This window comes from Indicator indicator, chromosome 2, assembly GCF_027791375.1.
Source record: "Indicator indicator isolate 239-I01 chromosome 2, UM_Iind_1.1, whole genome shotgun sequence".
In the NCBI taxonomy this organism is placed as follows: domain Eukaryota; kingdom Metazoa; phylum Chordata; class Aves; order Piciformes; family Indicatoridae; genus Indicator; species Indicator indicator.
The window spans coordinates 39,314,250-39,339,307 of NC_072011.1; the positions used below are offsets into that span (position 1 = coordinate 39,314,250).

The following is a 25,058-nucleotide window of genomic DNA, read 5'->3' on the forward strand; positions in this document are numbered from 1 at the left end:
GAGAGGCTTCTGTCTTTCATCATAATGTTGCTATTTCTCCAAGTCCATTCATAGTGGAGGTTCCCAGTGAAATGCTTCAGCAAGGTGCCATCACTGAGTCTGATTTACTGCCCAGAGAGGGAAGGGACAAACTGCCTGGGGCACTGAGAGGGAGGCAGGAATTTCAGTGCCGTGAGTGTGTGTTGCTCGCCAGAAAAATTTTGCTGCTTCAGATGAATTAATTCAGAATCAACCTCTTAAATCATGACTACAACCTGATTGGCAAGAGTGGCCATATCTGAAGTGCAATCATTGATACCTCGATGAAGATTAAAAGTACTTCAGACTGACCTACTTAAATCGCATGTAACATGTTTCTTCAACAAGACAAGATCTCATTTTTCAACAGTATAGGAAAATCCAACTACACTTGGAGCATGCTAGGTTGGAGACTGCTTAGCAGTCTAAAAGTATAATTCAAAGGACATAGAAAATACATTTTTCAACTTCTACTGGAAATTATCTTTCCATCTTTTTAAATTAGCAACTGTCCTGCTGTAAAAGTAACTTCATAGCTGATTTCTTATGCTGTATTGATGTCACATTCTCAGGCAGTGACACCTCCCCAATGTTGTCTACTGTGCCTTTTTAATTTGCCTTTTTTTTCCCTTTTTTTTTATCTGTGGGTTTTGTCTCAATTTCATTTGACCTAAAACTCTACCAATCTTCATTGAAGACAGACAAAACCACTACTATTTTAGCAACATATCAATCTGCACTGTTTGCTAATGTGCCTGTGAGACTGTAGGTTATGTGGTGCCACCATATTTTAAAGGATGTCTTTTTGTCAGATCTATGTTCTTCCTTAAAGATTTCTGCACATAGCAGTAATAAGGATATGAGGAAATCTGCTGTCTTGGGCTGGCCACAGATTCACAGGCTTTATTAGTAGATAGGATTAGGGAAGAAGAACAGACTGCCAAGCTCCTCTCCTCTGAGATTTCCTTCTTTAGATTATTAGTGTCATTGAAGAGCTCCCTCAAATACAGGGAGCAGAAACTAAGGAACCATTTTATTTGGCTGGGAAGTACTGAGGAAAAGGCAATTACTGGGTCATAAGCTCCGCTGAAAATGTCTGTCCAGTTTTCTTCACAGGCACCCTGGAGGAACAACAACTTCAGTTTTCTAAGCAGGGAGGCAGCTGTAACAGAGCAAGGAGAGACTATCATAGGTTTCTACCTACTGGCTTTAGGTATGTACTTGGCTCGGATATGAAAGGAAGCTCCTAAGTAGTGTTCGGTGGGAAGTTCAAAGTGATTCATTTGGGTTTCATCCCTAGAACAGGATGTTAGAAAATGCAACATTTTTCTTCATCTGTCAAAAGATCAGAGGTACAGCTTTCTTTTCTTCAAAAGAGATTAATGCAGAAATCTTGAGGAAAAAAAATAGTCAAGCCTGTAAACTTCTACCTAACGTTCATTGAACTTAATATGTGGGGAGATAAAAAAGTGCCTTATCAGAAGTATACAATTCTGTGTCGTCTTGTTTCTCGGTAGCACTGAACTAATATTCTGTGATTTCCAGAGTTTTGATTGCTGACATTCAGTTACCTACAATTAGCTCCCGCAGCAGCAGAAAATATGGTTCTCTAGTTTTAAACCTTTTTGTTTTTTAACTGATTGCACTGCCCTTGCTTTCAATGCTTGATGCAAATAGAAATAAACTTATTCAAACAGGATCTATGGAAGTTCTAAGTACTGGAACGCTATCCTATGTTAGCAGTCACAATACTGTGTGTTTATATTGGTTCTTCAGAAAGACAGCTGTTGTTAAGTATATCACACAGATTTGAGAAATGGCACCCAATATCAACTGTCTGATCCCAGAGCAATTTTCATTTGTTTAAATATTGTCTATTTGAGTCAGACTCATTGCAGGATACAAGAAAAATTTATGAAATTGCAAAGAATGTTAAGTTTGCTAGGTAATCAAAATTTCCAACCACAAAATCTCACAGGGAAATACAAGGAAACTTGACATTTAAAAAATCTCTTCTTCTAAACAGCATATGCAAAAAAAATGTTTCTGTCTTTAAATGATTGATCTAAACTTTTTATTTCTTTTTCTAAGCTTATCACATATTGCAAGTAGCTTACTAGCTGCCAGGTTATGCTCGAGGAAGCTCTATGGAAGTTACAATGTAAAATGCTAAATATTTTAATATGTTTACATAAGACTTTTTTTACCTAGAGGAACTAGGGAGGCAAAAGTTGTGTTTAGAACAAAAAGAGAAATTCTAGTAGAAAAATTTATGGCTTCTATCTTAGGAGACTTAATTAAAAAAGTGGCCATAAGACAAATCAGAGCTGTTCCAATTTATGCCCAGTCTGTTCACATCTGCATATCCCTTCTTGAATGGCTGGGAAATGTCTGCACCATCAGCTAATGAATTAATCAACTGCATTTAAGACTAGAAAGAATATCTTAGGTCAGCAAGGCCAGTCCCCTACTGTGACAATATATAATCTCATTTGCTATCATGCTCCCTAATGTAACTGGTTAGAGGATTTTTAGTGTTGCTACCACTCTTCCGGCCTGATTTTCTCTGATGATAGGAGCCTTTCCCTAAATACTTAGCTAAAGTGAAAGCTTCAACTTTATACCCTTTTTATCACTCCTTTTAACATGAAAATTTTTGGCTGCAATTAACATCTTACAGCCAGTTGGGGTTCCTGAAGGAACAATCATACTTTATGGTCAACCTTTTTGTTCCTATAAGAAGAAACTGAGGGAGTAGGGTGGGGTTTTTTTTTGTGGTGGTGTTTTTGTTTTTGTTTTTTTTTTTTTCAGTTGTTTTGGGGATGGGAGTGGCTGTGCATTATACTTAATTTATCACCTGTTATAATATGCTTTTCCCTGTCATCCCAGTATGTCATCCTGGTGGCCTTTCATGCTGTCTTTTCCAACCTGGACCGTTTGTTTGGGTTTTTTAACCTTAAAGCCTGGACTGAATACAGCATATATAAAAAAGGTCTTGCCTTTACCACTCACATTAATATTTATGCTTCCCAAGCTCTACTGTTTCCTCCCAGTGTTGCTTCTTCATCACACTGGTATTCTAACTTCTTTCATCAGTTGACCAACAGAGGTGTTTTCATTTGCTGCTTCCTAATAGTGACCATACATCTTCTGGTAAACACTTTTTGAAGTACCTAGGTACATGAGATTTTAATTTGTATGTATATTAGCTTTTGATTGCTCCACATCCTTTTACCAAGCTTACAAGTGCCTGACATGTCATAGCTTCTGTTCTTGAAACAGCTTCCCTCCAGATGCAAAATGCAAGTTGCATTTCTTGCAGAGTATGTATAATCAGCACTACACCAAGCTGTGTTAGTGCAAATCAGTTAAAATGTGATGGAGGTTGGTATACCTTTTTTAGCCATAAGAACTTTTGAAAAAAAATCTATTAGTAATACGCAGATCAGAAAAGTCTTCACATCTTTTTCTCCTCAGAGGTCTGCTGCCACCCTTCTGCAAGCACCAGTCATAACAATTTACAGCTATTGGCTCCATGCACACCTGTAACTCAATCTATCTGAGGAGCAGTGATGTGTCAGAGCAAAGTACCTTGTTACACAGACACACTTTTGCTCTTCCAGCAGCAGAGGACAGAGGCCAGTCTGTGTATTACCTGCTTTTCAGGAGTCTGAAAAGGCAGTCTGCGTTTGAGAGAGTCTCTGGGTGCTTCCTTACACAATGCCCTGAAGATGTTAGTATTTCATACTTCAGGGTGTTTTGATAGCCTGGAAAACAGCTTCAGTGATTACGTCTGTAACTTTTGCATGTTTTCTTCTCTTTTGAATCTAAATACCCCAGTGCTGCTTTTTGCAGATTCAGATCTACGTTTTCCACAACAAAAGGGATGTCTGGGATTGGTATTAGCACTTAGCCAGAAGATGGAGTTCCTCTGAATCTCTTCACCATTATAAGCTAAAGCAAAAAAAAAAAAAAAATCTATCTTTGACCAAGTGTGTCCACAGTCACACATCTCAACAGACATCATGAATATCCATGAACCATGACCTAACACCTGTTGCTGAGATAAGGCCTTTCGTGTCCTCTTCTGGAAATTCTCACATGTGGTGTTGAATTCACATGTCACAGCAGGACACTGATATATCTGTTGTACTTCATACACCTGCCAGACTGTGTCAGATCCAGACAGAAAGATGATGTACACAAACAACACAGCTACCGTGTCTGCATTGCAGACCAACCTAATGCATTCCCAAAGCCATCCTCTTACAATACTGTGCTGGGCCTCATTAAAATAATGTCAGACAAAAGTCAGAAACAATTCCTGACTCAAAGTGCATGCAGACATTGGAAATGAGATTGGATTAAGAAACATTATCACCTAGTGGCCAAAATGAGATGTATTTATTATTTTTGATCTCATAATGCGGTATTTCATTTATATATATTAGTCATTGCACCAATGACTATTTCTGGTTAATACCATATGCCAACATGTCATCTTTCCCCTGTTCAAAAGCTTTTTAGTAAACCACATACAAGATAGAGCAGCAGCAGTTTGGCAGTTCTGCAAAAAGAAGTTATTAAAAGTAAATTTCTCTGCAGAAAAAGCAGTCCATAGTGCCATAGAGAGACATCCCATCAACCACCTCCCCTCCCACTCCAGACTACCCAGAGCACCTCACAGGGCAATAAGTACCTGGAAATGCTGGATTCCTGACACATGGGGTTGTTGGTGCTTCCTGAAGGAAGGCACCTGCCCTTTTGTCACCATATTAAACCTATCAGCCTTTCTTCACCTCATGAACTCCTCTGAATATCCAGAGATGCTGTGCAACACCACTGTGTCACATGCCTCTTCGGTGCATCTGTTCACCTTTCTGTATCAATGTACGGCACCCTTGCTCTGGGACATCTACTGCTTGTGACTGGATGGAGGGCTGTGGACTACCTCTTTTCTCCCTCACCTGGTACCCTGGAATCAACTGTGAAGAACTAAACCACTGGCTGATGGGTTCCTAAACCTCTCTTAGGCTGGAGGCACTCAAAAGAGGTGGTGTTTTGCTTCACATTACAAGGTGAAGTGAGGCCTCCTCTGTCAGCAATGGCAGAGCTGGTTTGGAGAGCCAAAGGGAAGCCAGGTGCTGCTCAACCTGCTGCTCAGCCCCACTCTAGCAGCCACCCTGGAGCCATTCAGTGAATAAGCTTCACTGAATAAACTCCATTTTCAACACTGAGCCTGACACTTCTGAATAAACAATTTGCTAAAAGTAATTTGTTTTTCTATGTCTACCTCATTTCAAAAAAAGGGATGCAGACTACCAAGTTCTTGCAGTGGTGTGGAGCAACAGCCATATACATCTGGAAATTCTGTCTCTCCACCTAAGTGACTGACTTTTGCCTGATTTACAGTTATCTCCCTTGCATTTTCCTCATTAATTAGACATGCACAAGTCGGGCCTCTCTATTCCTGGAGAGTAAGAGAACACACAACTTTCTTTAAAAATAAATTAAGAAATATTTATAGCATCTGAAAGGTCTGTTCTGAATGTTCCTTTCATATAGATTATCAGATGTATTACTGAAAAATATAGACCCTAGACTATTCTAAGAGAAGAAACTTAATTGTATTAGCTGCACAAGTGAGGACCAGGAAAGCAGCACTCTGGCAACGTGCACAAACTTCAGGTATCTGTTACTATATACAGTGCACTTCAACAACTGCAGGTTTTGGCTGATTGTAGTTTTTGCTCCATTCCAACAGTTCGACCATTCTTCTTCCTTCCTTTTTTGCCAGGTGTTATGTTTCATGAGTTTCATCTGTCCATTAGGAAAAAAAGCTTCTCTAGCCCCAACATAGCAAATCTTCGATAGATGCAGCAACACCTCTTCACGTTCATTCTGTTTTATTGCCAGGGTTATTTTCATGTTCCTGCTTCTGAAGTCTGCCCAGCTAGTTTAAAAGGCTTCGTGCATAGGTTTTCCAATGGATAATCTGGTTTAATTTGTTCTAATGGAACAAAAGGGTAATTTTAGAAGACACATACATCTGCACGCTGACTTGCTTCTTGCTTTAATTACTCTTTGATTTCATGGATTTTTTTTTCCCCCCTAGGCTGGCTGTCTTGGTTTGGAAACAGCATTGTGATTTTTGTCCTGTATAAACAAAGACACCTTCTGCAGCCCACCGACTACCTCACATTTAACTTGGCAGTATCAGATGCTAGTATCTCTGTGTTTGGTTATTCACGGGGAATTATTGAAATCTTCAATATTTTCAGAGATGATGGATTTATTATCACATCAATATGGACTTGCCAGGTAAGACTTGGATTACACTTAATTAGACAAAATAAGTGCAGCTATTTCCACACTTATGCTGTGTATAAATAATCAGACTGGTCCAAAGGAGAAAAAAGATATCCTGACTAACCTTCCACAAGTGTTCTTTTTTGTTACATGCATCAGTCTATGCATCTGATCACTGTTTGACCAATTCTCATTATTTTTTTTTCTATCTATTTGGATATTTCCTACTAATCTGGGTATTTTACTTCATGTCATATCTCCAGCTCCTGTTGGAAAGCTAAGATGTAGGCTGTTATTATCTTCAGCTCCCCTGAAGTCAACCTGATTGTTGGTACTTTAACATTTGACTTAAGGAAATGTAGACTACTTGACAAGGTATGTAGAGCAAAGCCCCCACACAGAACTTGGATATATTAATTTATTTGAGCATACAACTTCTTGTACTAAATCTGTCATAACTCTTCAGTCTTACCTCTCAATTCTTTGTTGGTTCAACACAAAACATTAAATAACACTTCTGCCTCTCCAAGCGATTCCAGAGCCCTATCTATGCTGTGGCTCCTTTTTTGGGGCTGTAAAAAAATGACACACAGAGGAACTGACACACAGCACACTTTGTTTGTACCTCTTGATTTGCATTGGAGTCTTCCATCAGCAGTCTTACAGCTTTCTTCCATGATGTCTCTGCCTGGGAGTCCCTCTTTGGATGAATTTGAGCTATTTAGACTCTCGTTATGGTGATCTGGCTTTTTATTTTAGATGTAAAAGGACTGGGATGGATGTGCTTAATCCTGCTGTGGCCTGAACTACCTTTATAAGGAGACAAGCAGTCCATAACATTTTTGGAATATTGTTTGTTGGTCAGGGTGTGTTAAGTAATCCTATTTGAATCTCCTGGTTTAAAAGTTTTCATTTGTAAAATACGGATATCTAACAAAGTTTTAGGGTATTGGAATCTAAAGATTTTGTCTGGGACATCGATTATGCATTGGCTTTTCTAAACACTCTGATTTGCAAAATATTAAAGTTTCTGCTTCTCTAAGCTCTAAAGGTTAGTATTTGTCTAATCAATAGGAAGTGATACTGTATTATTTAGTTATCAGCTAAAAATTCATGGAAACCTGGAAAAGTAAGTTTGTACTCTGAATGAATAGTTTTAATTGGTTGTGACTTGTTGACTGGTTGAGCTGGTTGTGGCTTGTTGAGAGAATATGGTGTAGGATTCCTGTTTCCATCAAGATTTTGTTCCATGTTGAGGGAGGTCTCAAAAGCATGTTAATGTAGTGAGCATTTCCATGTGTGTGTTTGGACAGCCAACACACAGGGCATTCTAAAAATGGTCAACTCTGAACAACACGAGGGGATTTGATTGCTTAATTTCTGGTGTTTATAAAACATAATGCATTCATAGTCCGACCAGAATGGGTCTTACATCTGGAACATCAAGAGTCAAGAGATTGTTTCCAGGATGGTAAAGCCCATAATTTCTTTCATGAGTCTCTGAAGCTGGAGTTTCTGAAGTTGATGTCACCTGTTCCCCTCATCACATTCAAGCTCCTCTGCAAGTAGCTGGGATGAACAGTTGGACTATTGTGCATGTGAATGTGACTCTTTCCTTAGCATGGCCCATTTGTTTTCCACGACTTTGTTTGGTGAGTCCAGAGAACAGCCTTATTTGGCTCTCTGTCATTGTCCATTTCACTACATATTTGCTACTATTTGAACAGTCAGCTTCTGCTGTCAGATATGCTTAGGGAAACTATTTTCCCAAGCTAGCCTGTCATTTCTCTTTATGAAGAAATTCCATGAGCTCACCTCACTTAATCCACCTAAATATTTTCCTTTCCTCTGACTTTCCTTCTGTGCCCTTGAGCAATACTTTTCAAAATTAAGTTTCACCATTCTTGGCTGCTGCAGTTAGAGTGAGTGGGTAGAGTACAGACAGATACTACTTTTCTTTCAAAACAGCTAGTCTTTGAAAACTCTCTGCAACAAAAGAGAGAGCATCTCCAGGTAAAAGGAAGATCTCATGGCATACTTGCTGAATGGAATACATATGCCTCTTTTTTAACCTCCTCTCTATGGAAGAAATACCACTGTGCTTTCCCATGACAAATATTATTTTTGGTTTTGGAGGTGCACAAAAGCTCTCCTTTAAAGAATGAGGTTTCATGGTAGGTCTGTACCCAAATGCTGACCCTATTGAATGCTGTGTATGGATACGGTTTTCCAAGGGTGGTTTTTGGACCCTGCTTTCACTTCCTGTTTATCCCTTTCCTATTTTGCCACTATGTCCTAGTCTCAGTATGGACAAAGACAGGACAGTCAGTCTCTAGCACATTAATTTTTTAGCCCCTGGTGATATTATCAGTAAGTAAACTAGTTCATGTAGTAAAGTTCAGGTCAGGGAATGTAAGCCAAGAGCCATCTCTTCCCCCACTGATCATATATCTAGTGAAAAGCTACCTCAGGTTATACTTTTGTCCTTTCCATATGTTTTGTAATTCATATTTTCTTCTGAATTATAAGTTGCACTGAAACCTGTAAATAACACTGCAAGAAAAGGTTCTTATGTGTAGGAAGTAGGGAAATGTTAATTCTCTGCAATTAAACATCACAATTTTTTTCTAAACCTCATTAATCGACCAACAGAACAGTTTTCTTGTGTCTGTTAATCATGCAGTGAATGTAAAAGAAGCAGGCTTCAGGATGGCTCTAAATATAGCAGAAGGATTATAACCTGTCTGATCCACATAGGTGCACTGCAGTCCTGTCAGATGGGCTGTGGGGTGCCTTAGAATTTGAAATCCTTCAAAATCCTAGGAGTTCAATTTAAACTTGTTTCCACTAACTCACTCTTCCAATTTATTTTGTTGTTGTTGTTGTTGTTGTTGTTGTTGTGGGTTTTTGGTTTCAGGGTTGGGTTGTTTCTTTTGGGGAAGGGAGGGAGGTTTGGGTCTTTTTTATTTGAGGGTTCTTTTTTTCTTTTGTTTGGTTGTTGTTTGGTTGTTGGTTTTGTTGGGTTTTTTTGAGAATACTATTTGCTTATTTCAACATCATTTTTATAAATTCTTAAGAACTTTACTATGAGGGTCATGGAAATTGACTGTTATGTGCTCGCTGTTGGTATGGGCTTGTTTAAAAATATTACTTACTTCTGACTGTTTTTTGTAGATAAGATGCATCTTGACTATGTGCAACAGAGCACAACGTAGCTATCCCCAGATCATGGGACCATCACAGTCATAAGCACTGCCACCAACAAACTGACTGATGCTATTACCACAAATGCAGTCAGCTCTCAATCAGTCTAGGTATTTCTGGTCCATCTGGCTAGCCAGATGGTGCCCAAGCATCCCCAGGAGATCTGGCTCTGCACAGAAACAGTCTCAGAAGGAACAAACAAAATTATGTTCAGCTTTCAGGTATTAGGGAACACCATAGTAGCCTGCCTGAAGGATTCAGCCCACATTGCCTCTGTTCCTGCAGCCTGTCCCCACTGCCCCACCAAGGGCTAGCCTAGAAGGACATGTCTTTATTATCTTTTTCTGAAGCTATTTTGTGTTGCCCAGAATAACAAAGTCACTGAAGGGAGCAGGAGAGAGTGAGGGAGAAATGACTGTTATACTAGACAGTGGTGAGGAAACTTTGTTTTGAATCTTGCACTGCTTAATGTTTTGACAAATTAAGTACTTCTGTATTTCTGTCTGACATACCCTAGACAGAAATGACTGTTAGTGAGCCCCACATAACATGGACTGTTTTACTCTGTTATACTTCTTTCTTCTGTGCAGTTTGCCTAACAGCACCCAACCTGGGCTCTTCTCCCAGGAAACTTGGGGCAAGACGAGAGGGCATGGTCTGAAGTTGAGGCAGGGGATGTTAGGAAGCACTTCCTCACAGAAAGGGTAATTAGACTCTGGAATGGACTGCCCAGGGAGGTGGTGGAGTCACTGTCCCTGGAGGTGTTTAAGGAAAGATTGGATGCAGCACTTAGTGACACAGTCTAGTCAGTGTGGTAGTGCTAGGTCCTAGGCTGGACTTGATGATCTCAGAGGTCTATTCCACCCTCAATAATTGATTCTGTGTGATATGTGCTTCCTGAAAGGGCATGGTGTGGTCAGGAAGTCCAAAATTTTCAAGGAATGCCAGCCTTGGTGTCTATGCATTGAGGAATATGTGAGCCATACAAATGCCTGGGATTTCTTGCACTTAACAGACTTTTCCAAACTGTGGTGGTGCACCTCATACAGTTACAAAGTCTAGTATGGTATTTCCGAGAGGAAATAATGTCCATGTTTTGTAAAAATTGAAAGTGGGGATTTGAAACACCAGAAGGAAAACAACAACAGGAAATTCTGATATCAGTAAGATGAAAATAGAAGTTTTGAGGGAATGATTTATAATCTTGAATAAATGCTTTTATATTTCATTATTGGCATTTGCTTTCTCAGAACATGCACTTATTTCTTTTCCTATACACAGATTTTAAAATATTGTTAAGTCTTGTCTGAGGAGGAAACAGAAGATTAATGCCTTCTTCTTTAATAAAATGTTCTGTAAAGTGTCTGGTAAATTTAGAACCCTCAAGACATTTGTGTTCTAACTAGAGTAGGTTTGAAGGACATCAGTTTCTGTGGCTTTAATATAACTGGCAAAAAAACCATTTGCTGACTTAGCTAGACTACTGACTCTGTTGACTCAGTTTGTGATTGTATGTATTTGTAAACGTCAAGAGAGTGTTTACATATGACTATATATGGTATGGGTTTTGCTTGCATTCTGGATGAGATGACTGACCAGTAGTAGATCAGCAGTCAGTATGACCAGGTAATAAACGGCAGGTGGAGAGGACAAAAATGAAACCTCACAGGCTTCCTTTCTCCTTCCTCTACAACACTTGCATTCTTTATCAAACTTCTTACAGCACAGACATGTTGGTCCATCATCCATTCACTTTTTCCTTCACAAAATCATCGCATTTTCAACTTATTCCATATGCAACAAGCACCCTTTGCATATATGTCTCAGCCTCATCTCTGCCTCTCATTTTCCCCAGAAGTTGTCCATGTGAGTACCTTACTCCCCACAGAGCTCTCATTCATGAAACCCAGAGAAATCCACAAGCTGTTCATCTTCATCCCTAGCAACATCCGTCAAGGTGAATAAAGGTTTGCTTCTACTTACCCTCCCTCCCAGCTGGCCATGGGGAGACAGTGGTGGTTGTTGTTCTTGTCCTTATCTACATGTGAGAGCACTCAAATGTTCTATGTTTTTTCTCCTATAGGGAAGTGTCTGTACACACACCCTTGAGTTCACTAGTGTTTGCATTCAGTGCAGCCAGAAAACATGGTGCAGGAGTATCTTCATGCTCAGCATGGCTTTCTGCAGTGTCTGACTTTGGCAAAGGTTTCCCATGGAAAGATTGAGTTAGCTCAGCCTTGTTTGCAGTACCATGGTAGATCTCAGTGTCCAAGCATGTAGCCCTAGGATTGAGGCTAGGACAGAAGAAAACAGGTGGGTTTTTTCCAAATAGTAATATCACAGGAATGTGGCCCAGTGTTTGCTTCGCTAAAAAATGTTCAGCTGTCTACCTGCAAGATTTTTAAGGAAATTAACTCAAACATAAATTAATTTAAAAGAAATTCAACTAACGTGAAAAAAGTTACTGACTGTCCTAGCACAGTACTGTGTGATATTGCTGGGATTTTACCTATATGTAACTTATCATTCCTGACATTTCAGTAAGATGAAAATAACCCAAAGTCAAATAATGGAACAGGCACTAAGAGCATTAACAGATATAACAGGTGTTAAAGGTGCTGAGGAAAAGCTGTGTAACATTAGCTCTGTGTTCAGCTCATTTGGCACACTGATTCACTGTGAAAGATAGGGTGAAGAGAATGATCTATAAAGCAAATTTTAAAAAAATAATAGCCTTTACTTTGCCTGTGCTGTGCTACACAAATCTTCTCTCAGAGATGGATTTCTGGAAAAAAAAATTGTATTTCAGATATTAACACTAGAATGCATCCTCGTTCTTGTTTCCTTGAATAACTGAGATCTGGATACTGAAAATAAGGTTGCAGAGATATTAATCTTCCCTATTTCTTTATTTCCAGTCCTCTTTGATATAATCTGGAGTGTGAACACTGGCATCAGAGAGGTAAAAGCAATTCATGTAGACATCTGTGAGCTAAATTTTAATGAGACAAATTAGTAGGAGGCAGAGGGAGGAACTATGCCTTTGCACAAACAGGATCATTCGCAAAACAGAAGATCATTTCAGTGTAACTAATGTGACTGCAGGGAAGTTATGCCAGTTTTCATTAACCATTAATTCTCATTTTCCTGCAAATTATTATTTCCACAACAAATTGCAACAAATTAGGGAAGTAATATATTTGGTACTTGAAAAATTACAAATGCTTGAACTCTGTTTCTTTGTTTAACAAGTGTGACATCACACCTCCCATGCAGCCCAAGCACTATGGCAAACTAGACACTGCTGCCTGGTACCAAGAATTTCCAAAGCCTAAACTTTGATTCCTACACTAGCTCTTCTTCCCAGCAGGCTTTGAAACATGCTTTTGTTTCCTTATGTAGAAAATAGTAACCTTCCTCATTCTTCTGTGCCAATGTGTGTTTCTATGAGATTGCATGTCTTCTCTCAAAAACTGCTGTCCATCCCTTACCTTCATCATTAAAGATCTTCTCACCAATGGGCTGAGCAACTTGTGTTCTTCTGACTTTCTCCCTGTGTGCCACATCCTCTCACTGGCAAAATGTATATGAAAAATTATTATATGCAAAATTGTATATAAAAACTTAAAAATCCCTCTGATAATATCTGTAAGTGTATTAAATAGTCCTACCTCACATTTACTCATCTTCTAATTCCCAAATCTATATTTCTTCGAGTAAGTACGCTGCAGGTACACAGAAAGAAATTCAGGTCCTGACCCTGATTCTGTGCTGACTGAATCAATGACAGGAATAACGTTGCTCACAGTGGGCTGTATATGACAACCTGTAAAGGGAATGACATTGCACTTGGTGGCTTTACAGATAGCTCATGACAGTCAGGAATAACCTGTATCTTCTCACTTCCTTCTAGGCTCTCTCTGGGCTACTCAGGCACCTTGGTAATTAATGTGATTCTCCTGTTAGGAGCTGTCAGGTCCAGCTTATGATACATAGCTGTGATATGAAAACCCTTACAGCCCATACCCATTTTAGGCTATAAGAATTTTTATGGGATAAATTATGGGATAAATCTGTTATCTTCTGCTTCTCTGGTTGTTTTGGTACAGTATCCAGAGGAGCTCAGAGTATCAATGTAAGAGGAGATCTCCTAGTAATCATGCATCTTTTCCAAGCTTTCAAGGATGTAGCATGTTCTTATCTTGGCTGCTTAATGGCTGAGCTGGTACCATCACTGGCTTGCCCTGCTTCATGTCTAGGATGAGTAGAAGGATAAGTTCACTGGTAGGCATTCAGCCAGCAATCTGACATGACCTTGTATTAACCTGATGGTGGCTTCCTAAGCAGATTTGTTCTTACTGGGAAACAGCACAGGCAATAGTACTTCAGAGAGTGTGGATGGTCTTGTGTAATCTCTGGGCTGTCCTGGCAGAGCCCATGAACAGTTCATGGAACCTCTGCTTCCCTCGAGACATGGGTAAACCTTCAGAAATATGATGATATTCTGAAAAGGCAATGAAGGTAGCCCTTTACCTTTAAAATAAAAGGGTAACTTTCATCTGATGTTAATGGATCTCAGTTATTGGTGAAGGATCACCAGATGCCAAAAAGCCAAGCCTTGCTTTCTGTGGAAATGAAAAGACTGGTGACGCATGATGATGTTTTATTCTTTTATCTGTTTGTGTATTTGTTTGTTTATATTAACGGTGCTGATAGCAACAGACAAGTAGACTCTAAATTAACATCACTGAAGTGGAGAAGAGTTTTGTCTCAGGCTTACTGAAGAAAGTTTTACAGTGTAGCACAGATGTTCCCAGAGGGTAATCCTCTGGAATATATACAATGCATCTTAATTTGCATGTACAGTAACTCACAGAAAGACAATGGCAATACAGTATTTAACATGCAGATGAGAATCTTGCCACTGTATTTGGGTTATCAGGTGGTATGAACTACATGCTTAGTTGCTACTTCCCCATTCATTCTTTATGAGTGGACACAAGAGATGAGAAACCTGCCATTCTCATGTGGCAAAACCCCAGATCTAGAAAGCAGGTGCCTCTAGGCATGTGGAGTTGTGGTACTTGAAGTAAGATTCTAATTTGATGAGGCTGTGTAGGGGAATTCTAAAAGAAATTTCTGTCTCGGTTAAATGACGTGCACTTAGTGCACTTGTTACATTCATAACCATGCTTGTTGATAGAGGCATGTACTACTGTGAGTATAAATTGTGAGCTCAGAAGGCTACAACTCTAACAGCTAAAAGTTATCCCAAAGAAAGTGTATGTCTAATCGCATTTGATTAACCCAATATATAAAACTAAAATACCTACAAGTGTGATTTATTGTGTTCCCCAACATTACTAAATCCAAAACTTTTACATTTAACTATGTAGTTAGTATAATTACATACCTGTATAATTACATAACTGTATACGCTAAACTTGCATTGGTATTTTTCCTATCTTTAAAATATATGTCCTCAACAGAAAGCCTTAATCACTTGGGCAATGCAAAATACATGTGTGTCTGATGCTCTCACTTAATGGGTTAAGCTATCTAATCCTGCAGCACATTAGTTCTCATTGTTTATTAGTAAATGAAGTGTCATTTGTGTCAAAGGCCTGTAATTGCTTAGGTTAATGCAACACCTCTATGAAGAGCTACCCTTGAAGCCTGCTGAGACATTTTAAAAGGCCATAAAACATAGCAGAACAATGTTGCACCAGTTAAAGACATTATGGAAACAGGTAAATAAGTCTCTTTCACTTCCTGTATTGTAACAATTCTTAAAGAAACATTTTCAGTGCTTTAGGAGCTCTGTGCACTGGGGGTTTATGTAGTCTTCTGTGAATACTGATTTTGATTATGAACCTTCCACTTGACTGAGCTACTACTTTCTGGTTGACACATTATTGACATACTGGAGGGATGGGAAAACTGTTGTCATCAGACCCTAGTGGAATATTTTCTGACTGCAAACTTTAAGAACTTGTTAAATGTTAAAACATACTCAATTCAAAGATACTTGCAATTGTTTTTCCAAAAGAATGTCCTAGAGATTGATGTAGGTGCTTTTTTTTTTTTTCTCTTGAAGTTGAAGGGGATTTGTTGCTATTATCTATTTGCATTATGATCTAGGAATAATCTGATCAGTATTCAAAAAATTTTCTGAGAGAGCTTATTGTGATGACTTTAAACACATACAGTGGAAAAAATAATCCCAGTTTAAACTGTATCTTTTTCTTTACATATTCATCATCTCATATGTAATACAAGAGAAAAAGAAAACATTGTGTTCCTCAGGAAATTGCAACAGATTCACCAGTCGGCCAGAGGAGGGAGCGATGAAGCATTTCTGGCTGCTGAGATGGGTGTTTCAGCCTAAACTGAAATGTTAGAGCTATTTTGGCAATCTGCTTTTGTGCCATTAAACCTCAACTAATCCAATAATAAGAACACTGGGTTATACTTTACACTGCTTGAAATGAAGATAACTCTTATGAATGCAATAATGCATAAGTACTAAAGGTAGTAAAATTGAGGCACACTCAAGCTCATAGATAAAAATTTGATAGTGCACTGGGGATTCTTAATTCTCCCTGTGTTGAAGCAAAGCTTAAGAAATTACTGCCCATGCAGTAGGAGCTCTATGCATTGTGGGATGTAAACAGTATACCAAGACCATCAGTAAGACTTACAATCAGACAAAAATGCACAGCAGAAAAAACACAGCCTTTTCTTCAGTTGTGTCTTAGCTTCCAGGCAGCATAAAGATAATGAGCAAGTTCTGTGAGTATCTATATAGCCAAGGGAGTAATACTGGTATAGCACTGAGAGAAAAGCTTCTAAAACTGCCAATCTAATCCCATTTCTTAACATAAATAGGTAAGTTAGTGGATCAAAATTACCATACAATCAACTTCATATTTATGTCAGAATTCAGAATTGCCTGTTAACACTGCTGCTATTTGATTGTAATTAATCATAGGAAGGACAAAATTCCATTACGCAATAATGGAGAAAACACTATATGTGGAAGAAAAGGAATTGGCTGAGGGATAGGATAAAGGAAAAGGAAAACAAGAATTGGGAAATGGGAGGAGCATCAATCTTCCAAAGTAATTACATGTTATTTACTATTCTAATATTACCTTAGCTGTCGTTCTGCATATCTGCATATTAAATATGTAGGAAATGGAGAATATCATATATTTTTGTAACCTATATATGTTAATGTCTCTATATATAGAAGTTGGGGCTATACTCACAGTGTCACAGTATATCAGAGGTTGGAAGGGAACTCAAGAGGTCATCAGGTCCAACACCCCTGCCAGAGCAGGATCACCTAGGATAGTCCACACAGGAATGCATCCAGGTGGGTTTTGAAAGTCTCCAGAGAAGGAAACTCCACAACCCCCCTGGGGAGCCTGATCCAGGGCTCTGTCACCCTAATTGTAAAGAAGTTTCTCCTCATGTTGAGGTGAAATCTTCTATGTTCTAGTTTGAACCCATTGTTCCTTGTCCTATCACTGTGTATCACCAAAAAGAGCCTGGCCCCCTCCTTCTAACACCCACCCCTCAGATATTTATAGACATTGATCAGATCCCCTCTCAGTCTTCTCTTCTCCAGACTAAACAGCCCCAGGGCTCTCAGTCTCTCTTCATAGGGGAGATACTCAAGTCCCCTAATCATTCTCGTGGCTCTCCATTGGATTCTCTCCAGCAGGTCTCTGTCTCTCTTGAACTGGGGAGCCCAAAACTGGACACAGTATTCCAGGTGTGGTCTCACCAGGGCAGAGCAGAGAGGTAGAAGAACTTCCCTAGACCTGCTGGACACACCTTTCTTGATACATCCCAGGATCCTATTGGCTCTCTTGGCCACAAGAGCACATTGTTGTTCCATGGAGAACTTGCTGTCCACCAGCACTCCAAGGTCTTTCTCTATGGAGCTGCTTTCCAGCAAGGCAGGGCAGCCCCTATCCTGTACTGGTGCCTGTTGTTATTTCTCCCCAGATGTAGGACCTTGCACTTGTCCTAATTAAACTTCATGAGGTTTGCCTGCACCCAGCTCTCCAGCCTGTCCAGGTCACGTTGGATGGCTGCACAGCCTGAGGGGGTGTCAGCCAACCCCCCCAGTTTTGTATCATCAGTGAACTTGCTGAGGGTACTCTCAATCCCCTCATCCAGGTCGTTGATAAAGATATTGAACAAAACTGGACCCAGTATCCATCCCTGGGGGACACCACTTGCCACAGGCCTCCAAGTTGACTTTGTGCCACTGATGACGACCCTCTGAACTCTGTTGTGGAGCCAGTTTTCAATCCACCTCACTGACCAACCATCTATGCCACATCTCCTGAGCTTTTCTATGAGGATGTTATGGGAGACAGGATCAAAATCTTTACTGAAGTCAAGATATTTGACATCCACTGCTCTTCCCTCATGTATCCACTTGGTCATAACTTCATAGAAGGCTATCAGGTTAGTCAGACAAGATTTCCCCTTGGTAAATCCATGTTGGCTGCTCCTGATAACCTCCTTGTCTTCCATGTGGTTAGAAATGACCTCCAGGATGAGCTGCTCCATCATCTTTCCAGGGATGGAGGTGAGGCTGACTGGTCCGTATCAAGTAGGTGTATGCCTGATGAAGATGTGCTACAACTAGAGTAAAATCCTGCATTTTCTTCTAAAGATATATGTCTGAATGATGCCAGTATAAAAGTATTGTGGAAAAGGACATTAGGAAGAAGTTCTTTACTATGAGGGTAGTGGAACATTGAAACTGTTTGCTTGGGGGGGTGGTGGAGGCCCCATCCCTGACGACATTAAAGGTCAGGCTTGATGGAGCTCTGAGCAACCTGATCTAGTTGGGGATGCTGCTGCTGAATTCAGGGGGGTTGAACTAGATAACCATTAAACGTGCCTTCCAACCCACTGCGTTCTGTGATTCAATGATTCTATTCTATGCATTGATAGACTTGCTGGGAAATGGCATAGACATATCCTGGCTCAAGAGCTAACTGGCCTCCAATAGAAGTTTGGCAGGGACAATACTAGTTTGAGGATCCTACACTCAAAGCAATCCTAACCATTGGATGCTCTTTCATGGTTTAATGTTCCAGGTACTGTGACCTCTGTGTGGGCTGTTCAGCAGCTTGAGCCACTTCATTTACCTCTTTTATTCATTTCATCCCAGCATTTTTGTCATCCCCAAAGCTCTACCTTGGCATTTCACCCTGTCACTTCTACCTAACCCTCTGAGCCTGTGACTGGCACAGTGACAGTTACCACAGCCACCCATGGAAGAATGCTGCCTCTTGGTCCAGGTGGCTGAGAAGGCCAATGGCATCCTGGCCTGCATCAGGAATAGTGTGGCCAGCAGGACTAGAGAGGTGAGTTTCCCCTGTACTCAGCACTGGGGAGGCCACACCTTAAGTACTGTGTTCAGTTTTGGTGCCCCACTATAAGAGAGAGATTGAGGCTCTGGAGTGGCTCTAGAAAAGGACAACAAAGCTGGTGAAGGGTCTTGAGAACAAGTCCTGTGAGGAGGCTGAACAAACTGGGGTTATGTATTCTGGAAAAAAGGAAGCTGATGGGAGACCTTATCACTCTACAACTACCTAAAAGGAGGCTATTGAGAGGCGAGTGTTGGTCTCTTCTCACAGCACAACTGATAGGACAAGAGGAAACAGCATCAAGTCATGCCAAGGAAGGTTCAGGTTAGACATTAGGAAAAGATTCAGTACCAAAGGGTTATAAAACACTGGAACAGGCTGGCCAGGGAAGTGGTTGAGTCATCATCCCTGGATGTATTTAAAAGCAATCTAGATACATTGTTCAAGGACGTGGTGTAGTAATGGCTCTGGTAGAGTTAGATAGCAGTTGGACTTGATGATCTCGAAAGGCTTTTCCAACCATAGTGATTCTGTGTAATTTTGTGATTTAGCCATTTACTAAATGTATGGGTCTGGTCAAATCTCTGATGATAGTTCTCAACCTAGCAGAAGCAACAACATTTTGATCTGCTGAAATGCTTCTATCAAATAGTATGAAAATGAGACATGGCACTGACAATGACTTGATCCTATGAACTATGCTGATATAGGTAAAACTGCATTTTTTTAGCAAGGTGCCACTTCACAGTTCTTTCACATGTTGTCTCTTATTGTAACAATTTAACCTTAAATTATAAAGGGCAAGGGTGCATTTTTAGACCCACCTTCCTCCCTTGTATGTGTGCTCAATGGCTGAGCTGATTACTTAATATAAACATCTCTCTGGTCTGATGTCAGGGCGGGGTTATGGGAGGATAATGGTCACATCTGCATGTGATAAAACAGTATATTTCAGAAAAACTCAACCAGTTTCAGCATAGGAGGGCTATGATACACACTAAGAAGTTTGTCCTACTACTTTAGTATTCTATCTCATAGTTCTTTAGACTTCATTTCAAAGTGTTTATTTGCATTGGTGCTGAAATACCACTTCTTTTCTAATGTATTAACTAACAAAATTGCCTAAGCTTATGCAGCCTGGTTTCTCAGTAGTTTTCAGCCAGGTTGTTTTCTGCATCTATGAAGCATTGTTAGAGCAAATGGAGACATGGCAACTGCTTGCATCAGTAAAGGTAATGACATGCAGAGTAAGTTTGAGTATCAGATATTTTACTGGTCTCCACAGCTTACAGTGGGCCAAATTCAGCCAAGTGCAGCTTGTAGCCAGTAGCTGATACAGCCAAGAAAGGCTGTTTTCTGGTGCAGCTACAGTTGCATTTATACACCAAGCATGAGATGATTGTAAGTGGAGGACAAGTAGATGTAGATTGTTGTAACAGCAAGTCTTGCATGCATTTAAAATGTTGGGGGTCTGTAAAAGTATAGAGAGTCAATATAAGGGCATTGGTAGCAAGAAAAAGCACTAGTGAAGGAAATGATGAAGCAGCCCTTTCCTAATCCTTCAGCCAATTTAATTTAGACAATCTGCCGTGGTCTCAGATTTAAGCCTGAATTAAAGCCCCAGATTCAGTGTTGGGATAAACTGAATTCCATGGGACTTTTGCCGATTCACACAAAGAGTTTGTTCCTGTAGAACAATGATAGCCTTTCTGCTGATAACTTTGCCACTTGAATGCCAAGTTATAGTCCAGAGACACTCGCTTAATATTCTGGCTTTAGTTGGTGTAAAACTGGCATCTCCAAGAGCTCCTCTGCTCTGGCCAGTCTGGTATACCGTTGCAAGCTTTCAAAAAAAAGGACTGCCTTCAGCTGTTTACCTGGATTCCTTCCCAGTCATATAGTACTCCCTAGCAGATGGCTACATCCATCTCTACTACAGTCAGCAGCAACTTCCTTCCTATATCATTAAGCAAAGCTAGCAGAGCTGTAACCATCCTGTGCGTATACAGCTGAGACATTGACGTCAGTGGAAGCCTACAGAGCCATGCAGCTCTGCCTGCGTCAGTCAGAGGTGGTGAGGATCAGGACTTAACAGCCAGCAATCAGCAGCACTGTCTGACTAATCTATTGAAACAATTTAGCTGTGGATGGGTTTGTGTAATTTTTTAAAAAGCTTTTCTCAGTCAGCCAAGACCGTAACCTCCTACATTCTTCCCTCTTTGGCCTAAATTTCATGGGTTCAGTTTGTATGTTTCATCTGCCTAAGGAGGGCAGCTACATTCAGTGCATTTTTCCCTGTTCAGGGCTTCTTTTCAGTTCAACCTTTTTCTCCTTCATTTGATGAGTCATTTGGGGAAAGCACAGATGTAAGATTGTGTTTGATTGTTTGTTTTATATACCTGTCCTAGCACTTACATAATTTTTTAACATATACTTGCTCACTGATCAATCCTATAGAATAAAAATGCACCTGACATTTTATATTTCCCTGCTAGGTGGGTTTCTGGAAAAACTTTCAAGGACAGGAAAACAAGGGGAGCAGTCCCTGAGGTTCTTCTCTCCTATAGCTCTCTGTAGTAAAAGAACAACCTGCACTGCTTTGTGTTACAGGTCGATGGCTTCCTGACACTCCTCTTCGGCCTGGCTAGCATTAATACCCTTACAGTAATCAGTGTGACTCGCTACATCAAGGGCTGCCATCCTGAGAGAGGTAAGGAGTAAAGGCAGGTCCAGTTCTGCCTTCATCAAACTTGATGCATTTCTTTCAGTCACATGCTATATTAAGCATAAATTAGGTGCACTGGTAAATCGTAACATAACTTAGTCATTTATGTTACAAACGTGTTTGCAAAGAATCCTTCAGGATTAACCCCAATAGGAACCAAATTACTGCTAGTACACTTTGATCATCATGGGTTAGCTAAATTCACTCTTGTGCCAAAGACACCAGAAGTTCTGCTGACCCTCTGTAGTCTTCAAAATGCCACTTAAATGACTCCTAACTAAATACATTGCTATATGGATCTCACTGTAAGCAACACATTTCGTCTTCTATGAGATGATGTTTGGGAAGTTTCCAGTCATTGATAAGATCCTTGGTTTGGAAGGCTGGCCTACAGAACATTTTAACTCTTCAGGACTTTGTGCCTGGGTTTGCACACAGCAGGCATTAAGGACTGCTTTAGATGGTACTGGGAACATTCAGGCTGCACAACTTGCCTCTAGCTCGCCACCCCCACATGCCTCTCCAGTGTCCACTCAGTGGTCATTTCCACACCACAGGAGACGAAAATTGCTCCTACCATCCTCAAACTGACCATGATGCAACTCTGCCTAGACAATTCTTGTTTCCTGCCTGTCTCCCAGACTTGCAAAGCACAGTCACCACAGCCTCACAACCTTCTCTAGTGCCAAGTTGATCTGTAACACAAATATCTCAAATGACCACTGTTCATTACTCTCTTCGGTGCTAGAAAGCTTTTAATAACTACTATCTTTCTCTGTTTTGCTTTTGTGTTTTGGGGTTTTTTTTAGTAACCTTTGGTATAAAAGCCTCTGTAAAGGCACACAAGTGTCCCACTGTACAAATTTGGTGAAAAACCCTTTACACATTTTTGCCCTGTGAAGCCCTCATCAGCAAGTCTATATATGCATGCATCATTTACCCCTTTCCCTTTATGGGTCTTTATATCACCACACTCACCATAGGCACTCCCATTCACAATATCAGCAGAAACCTTTCCTTACCAGTCATCCTGGACTTCTCACCTGCTGAAAAATTTTCGCTCCATTGAGAGCCTCAAGTAATTTCTCTTCTTTACATCTACACCTTCCGTTAATTCACCTTAGTCTTCCTCTCATCCATCCTTTGATAATGTACTATCAAATTCCATACCTTCCTTATGACTGGCTTGCACCATCTTTAAGACAGGAACATATGAATGCAGGTAAAGCATGCATAAATACACTGGAATGCATCATACGAGTTTTTCTCTTTAATATTATGAGTATCACAGAATCACAGAAACATTCAGGTTCCAAACAGGTTGGAAAAGACCCTCAAAATCACCAAGTCCAACCAGTAACCCTATTCTACAAGGTTCACACCTAAACCATATCCCCAAGTACCACATCCAAATGACATTTACACATACAGGTTTGGTGACTCAACCACCTCCCTGGGCAGCCCATTCCAGTGCCTGAGCACTCTTTCTGTGAAAAAATTTTTCCTAATGTCCAGTCTAAACCTACACAGTTGCAGCTTGAGACCATTCCCTCTTGTTCTGTCACTAATTACCTGTGAGAACAGACCAGCACCAGCCTCTCTACAACACCCCCTCAGGTAGCTGTAGACAGCAGTAAGGTCTTCCCTCAGCCTCCTCTTTTTCAAACTAAACAGTCCCAGATTCTTCAGTTGCTCTTCATAAGATTTATTCTCCAGGCCCTTCATCAGTTTCATTGCCCTCCTCTGCACTTGCTCCAGCACCTCCATATCTCTCTTGTACTGAGATGCTCAAAACTGAACACAATACTCGAGGTGTGGCCTCACCAGAGCTGAGTACAAGGGGACAATCACCTCCCTACTCCTGCTGGACACAGCATTTCTAATACAAGCCAGGATGCCATTGGCTTTCTTGGCCACCTGGGCACACTGCTTGCTCATATTCCACTGCTTGTCGATTAGAACCCCCCAGGTCTCTTTCTGCCAGACAGCTTTCCAGCCACACTTCCCCAAGCCTGTAGTGTTGCTTGGGGTTGTTGTGACACAAGTGCAGGACCTTGTTGAAGCCCATCCCATTAACATTGGCCCATTGATCCAATCTAGCCAAGTTCTTCTGTAGAGCCTCCTTACTCTGGTGTAGATCAACACTCCCACCTAACGTGGTGTCATCTGCAAACTTAGTCACACACTCTTTGTCTTCATCAAGATCATCAATAAAGATGTTAAACAGGAGTGATCCCAACACTGAGCCCTGAGGAACACCACTTGTGGCCATCTGCCATCTGGATTTAACTCCATTGACAACCACTCTTTGGGCCTGTTCACCCAACCAGTGCTTTCTCCAGCAGAGTGTGCTCATCCAAGTCATGAGCAGCCAGTTTGCCCATAAGAATTCTGTGGAAAACAATGTCAAAGGCTTTTCTAAAGTCTAGGTAGACAATAGCCACAGCCTTTCCCTCATCCAGTCATAGAAGGAGATCAGGTTGGTCAGGCAGGACTTGCCCTTCATAAACCCATGCTGACTGGGCCTGATCTCTATATGGCACATAATGGTGCTTGAGATGACCTGCTCCATGACTTTCTCTGGTACCAAGGTCAGATTGACAGGTTTATAGTTTCCCAGATCCTCCTTTCTTCCTTTCTTGTGGATAAGTGTTACATTTGCTACTCGACAGTCCATTGGGACCTCCCCAGTTAGCCAGGACTTCAGGTGAATAATGGAAAGTGGCTTGGTGAGCACATCTGCCATCTCCCTCAGCACCCCTGGGTGTAGCCTATCTGCCCCACACACTTCTGTGCATCTAAGTGGCATAGCAGGTCAGTGACCACTTCCTCATTTATTGTGATGACTTCATTCTGATTCCCCTCCTTGACTCCTAGTTCATGAGGCTGGGTGTCCAAGGAACTGTTGGTTTCAGTGCCAAAGACCAAGGTAAAGTAGGCATTGAGCCCCTCAGCCTTCTCCTCATCCTCAGTCAGTATGTTTCCCTCTGTATCCAATAAAGGATGGAGGCCTTCCCTAGTCCTCCTTTTGTTGTTTATGAATTTATAGAAACATTTTTTATTATCCTTAATGGCTGTAACTAGGTTGAGCTCTAGCTGTGCTTTGGTTCTCCTAATTTTCTCCCTGCATAGATTCATTGCATCTTTACAGTCCTGATGAGAAACCTGTCCCCTCTTCCAAAGGCCATAGACTCTTCTTTTGTTCTTGAGGTCCAGCCCAAGGTCCCCATTCAGCCAGGCTGGAAGCCTTCCCTGCTGCTCGTTTTTCAGCACACAGGGACAGCCTGCTCCTGTGCCTTTAAGACTTCCCTCTTGAAGCATGTCCAACCTTCCTGGACTCCTATACCCTTCAGGGTGGCCTCCCAAGGGACTTTGTCAGTCAGCCTCCTGAACATAGCAAAGTT

The 25,058-nt window shown here is 40.7% G+C and overlaps 1 protein-coding gene across 1 annotated transcript in view; it reads left to right on the forward strand.

Annotated features, from left to right (window-relative positions):
• Positions 1-1,110: 1,110 nt before the first annotated feature.
• The window catches only part of LOC128980728 (opsin-5-like), a 32,126-nt gene continuing 8,178 nt past the window's right edge, over positions 1,111-25,058 (forward strand). Inside the window, exons 1-3 of the mRNA XM_054399204.1 lie at positions 1,111-1,231; positions 6,134-6,339; positions 21,540-21,639. Coding sequence (XP_054255179.1) covers positions 1,111-1,231; positions 6,134-6,339; positions 21,540-21,639 — 427 coding nt within the window. The remainder of the gene's footprint in view (positions 1,232-6,133; positions 6,340-21,539; positions 21,640-25,058) is intronic.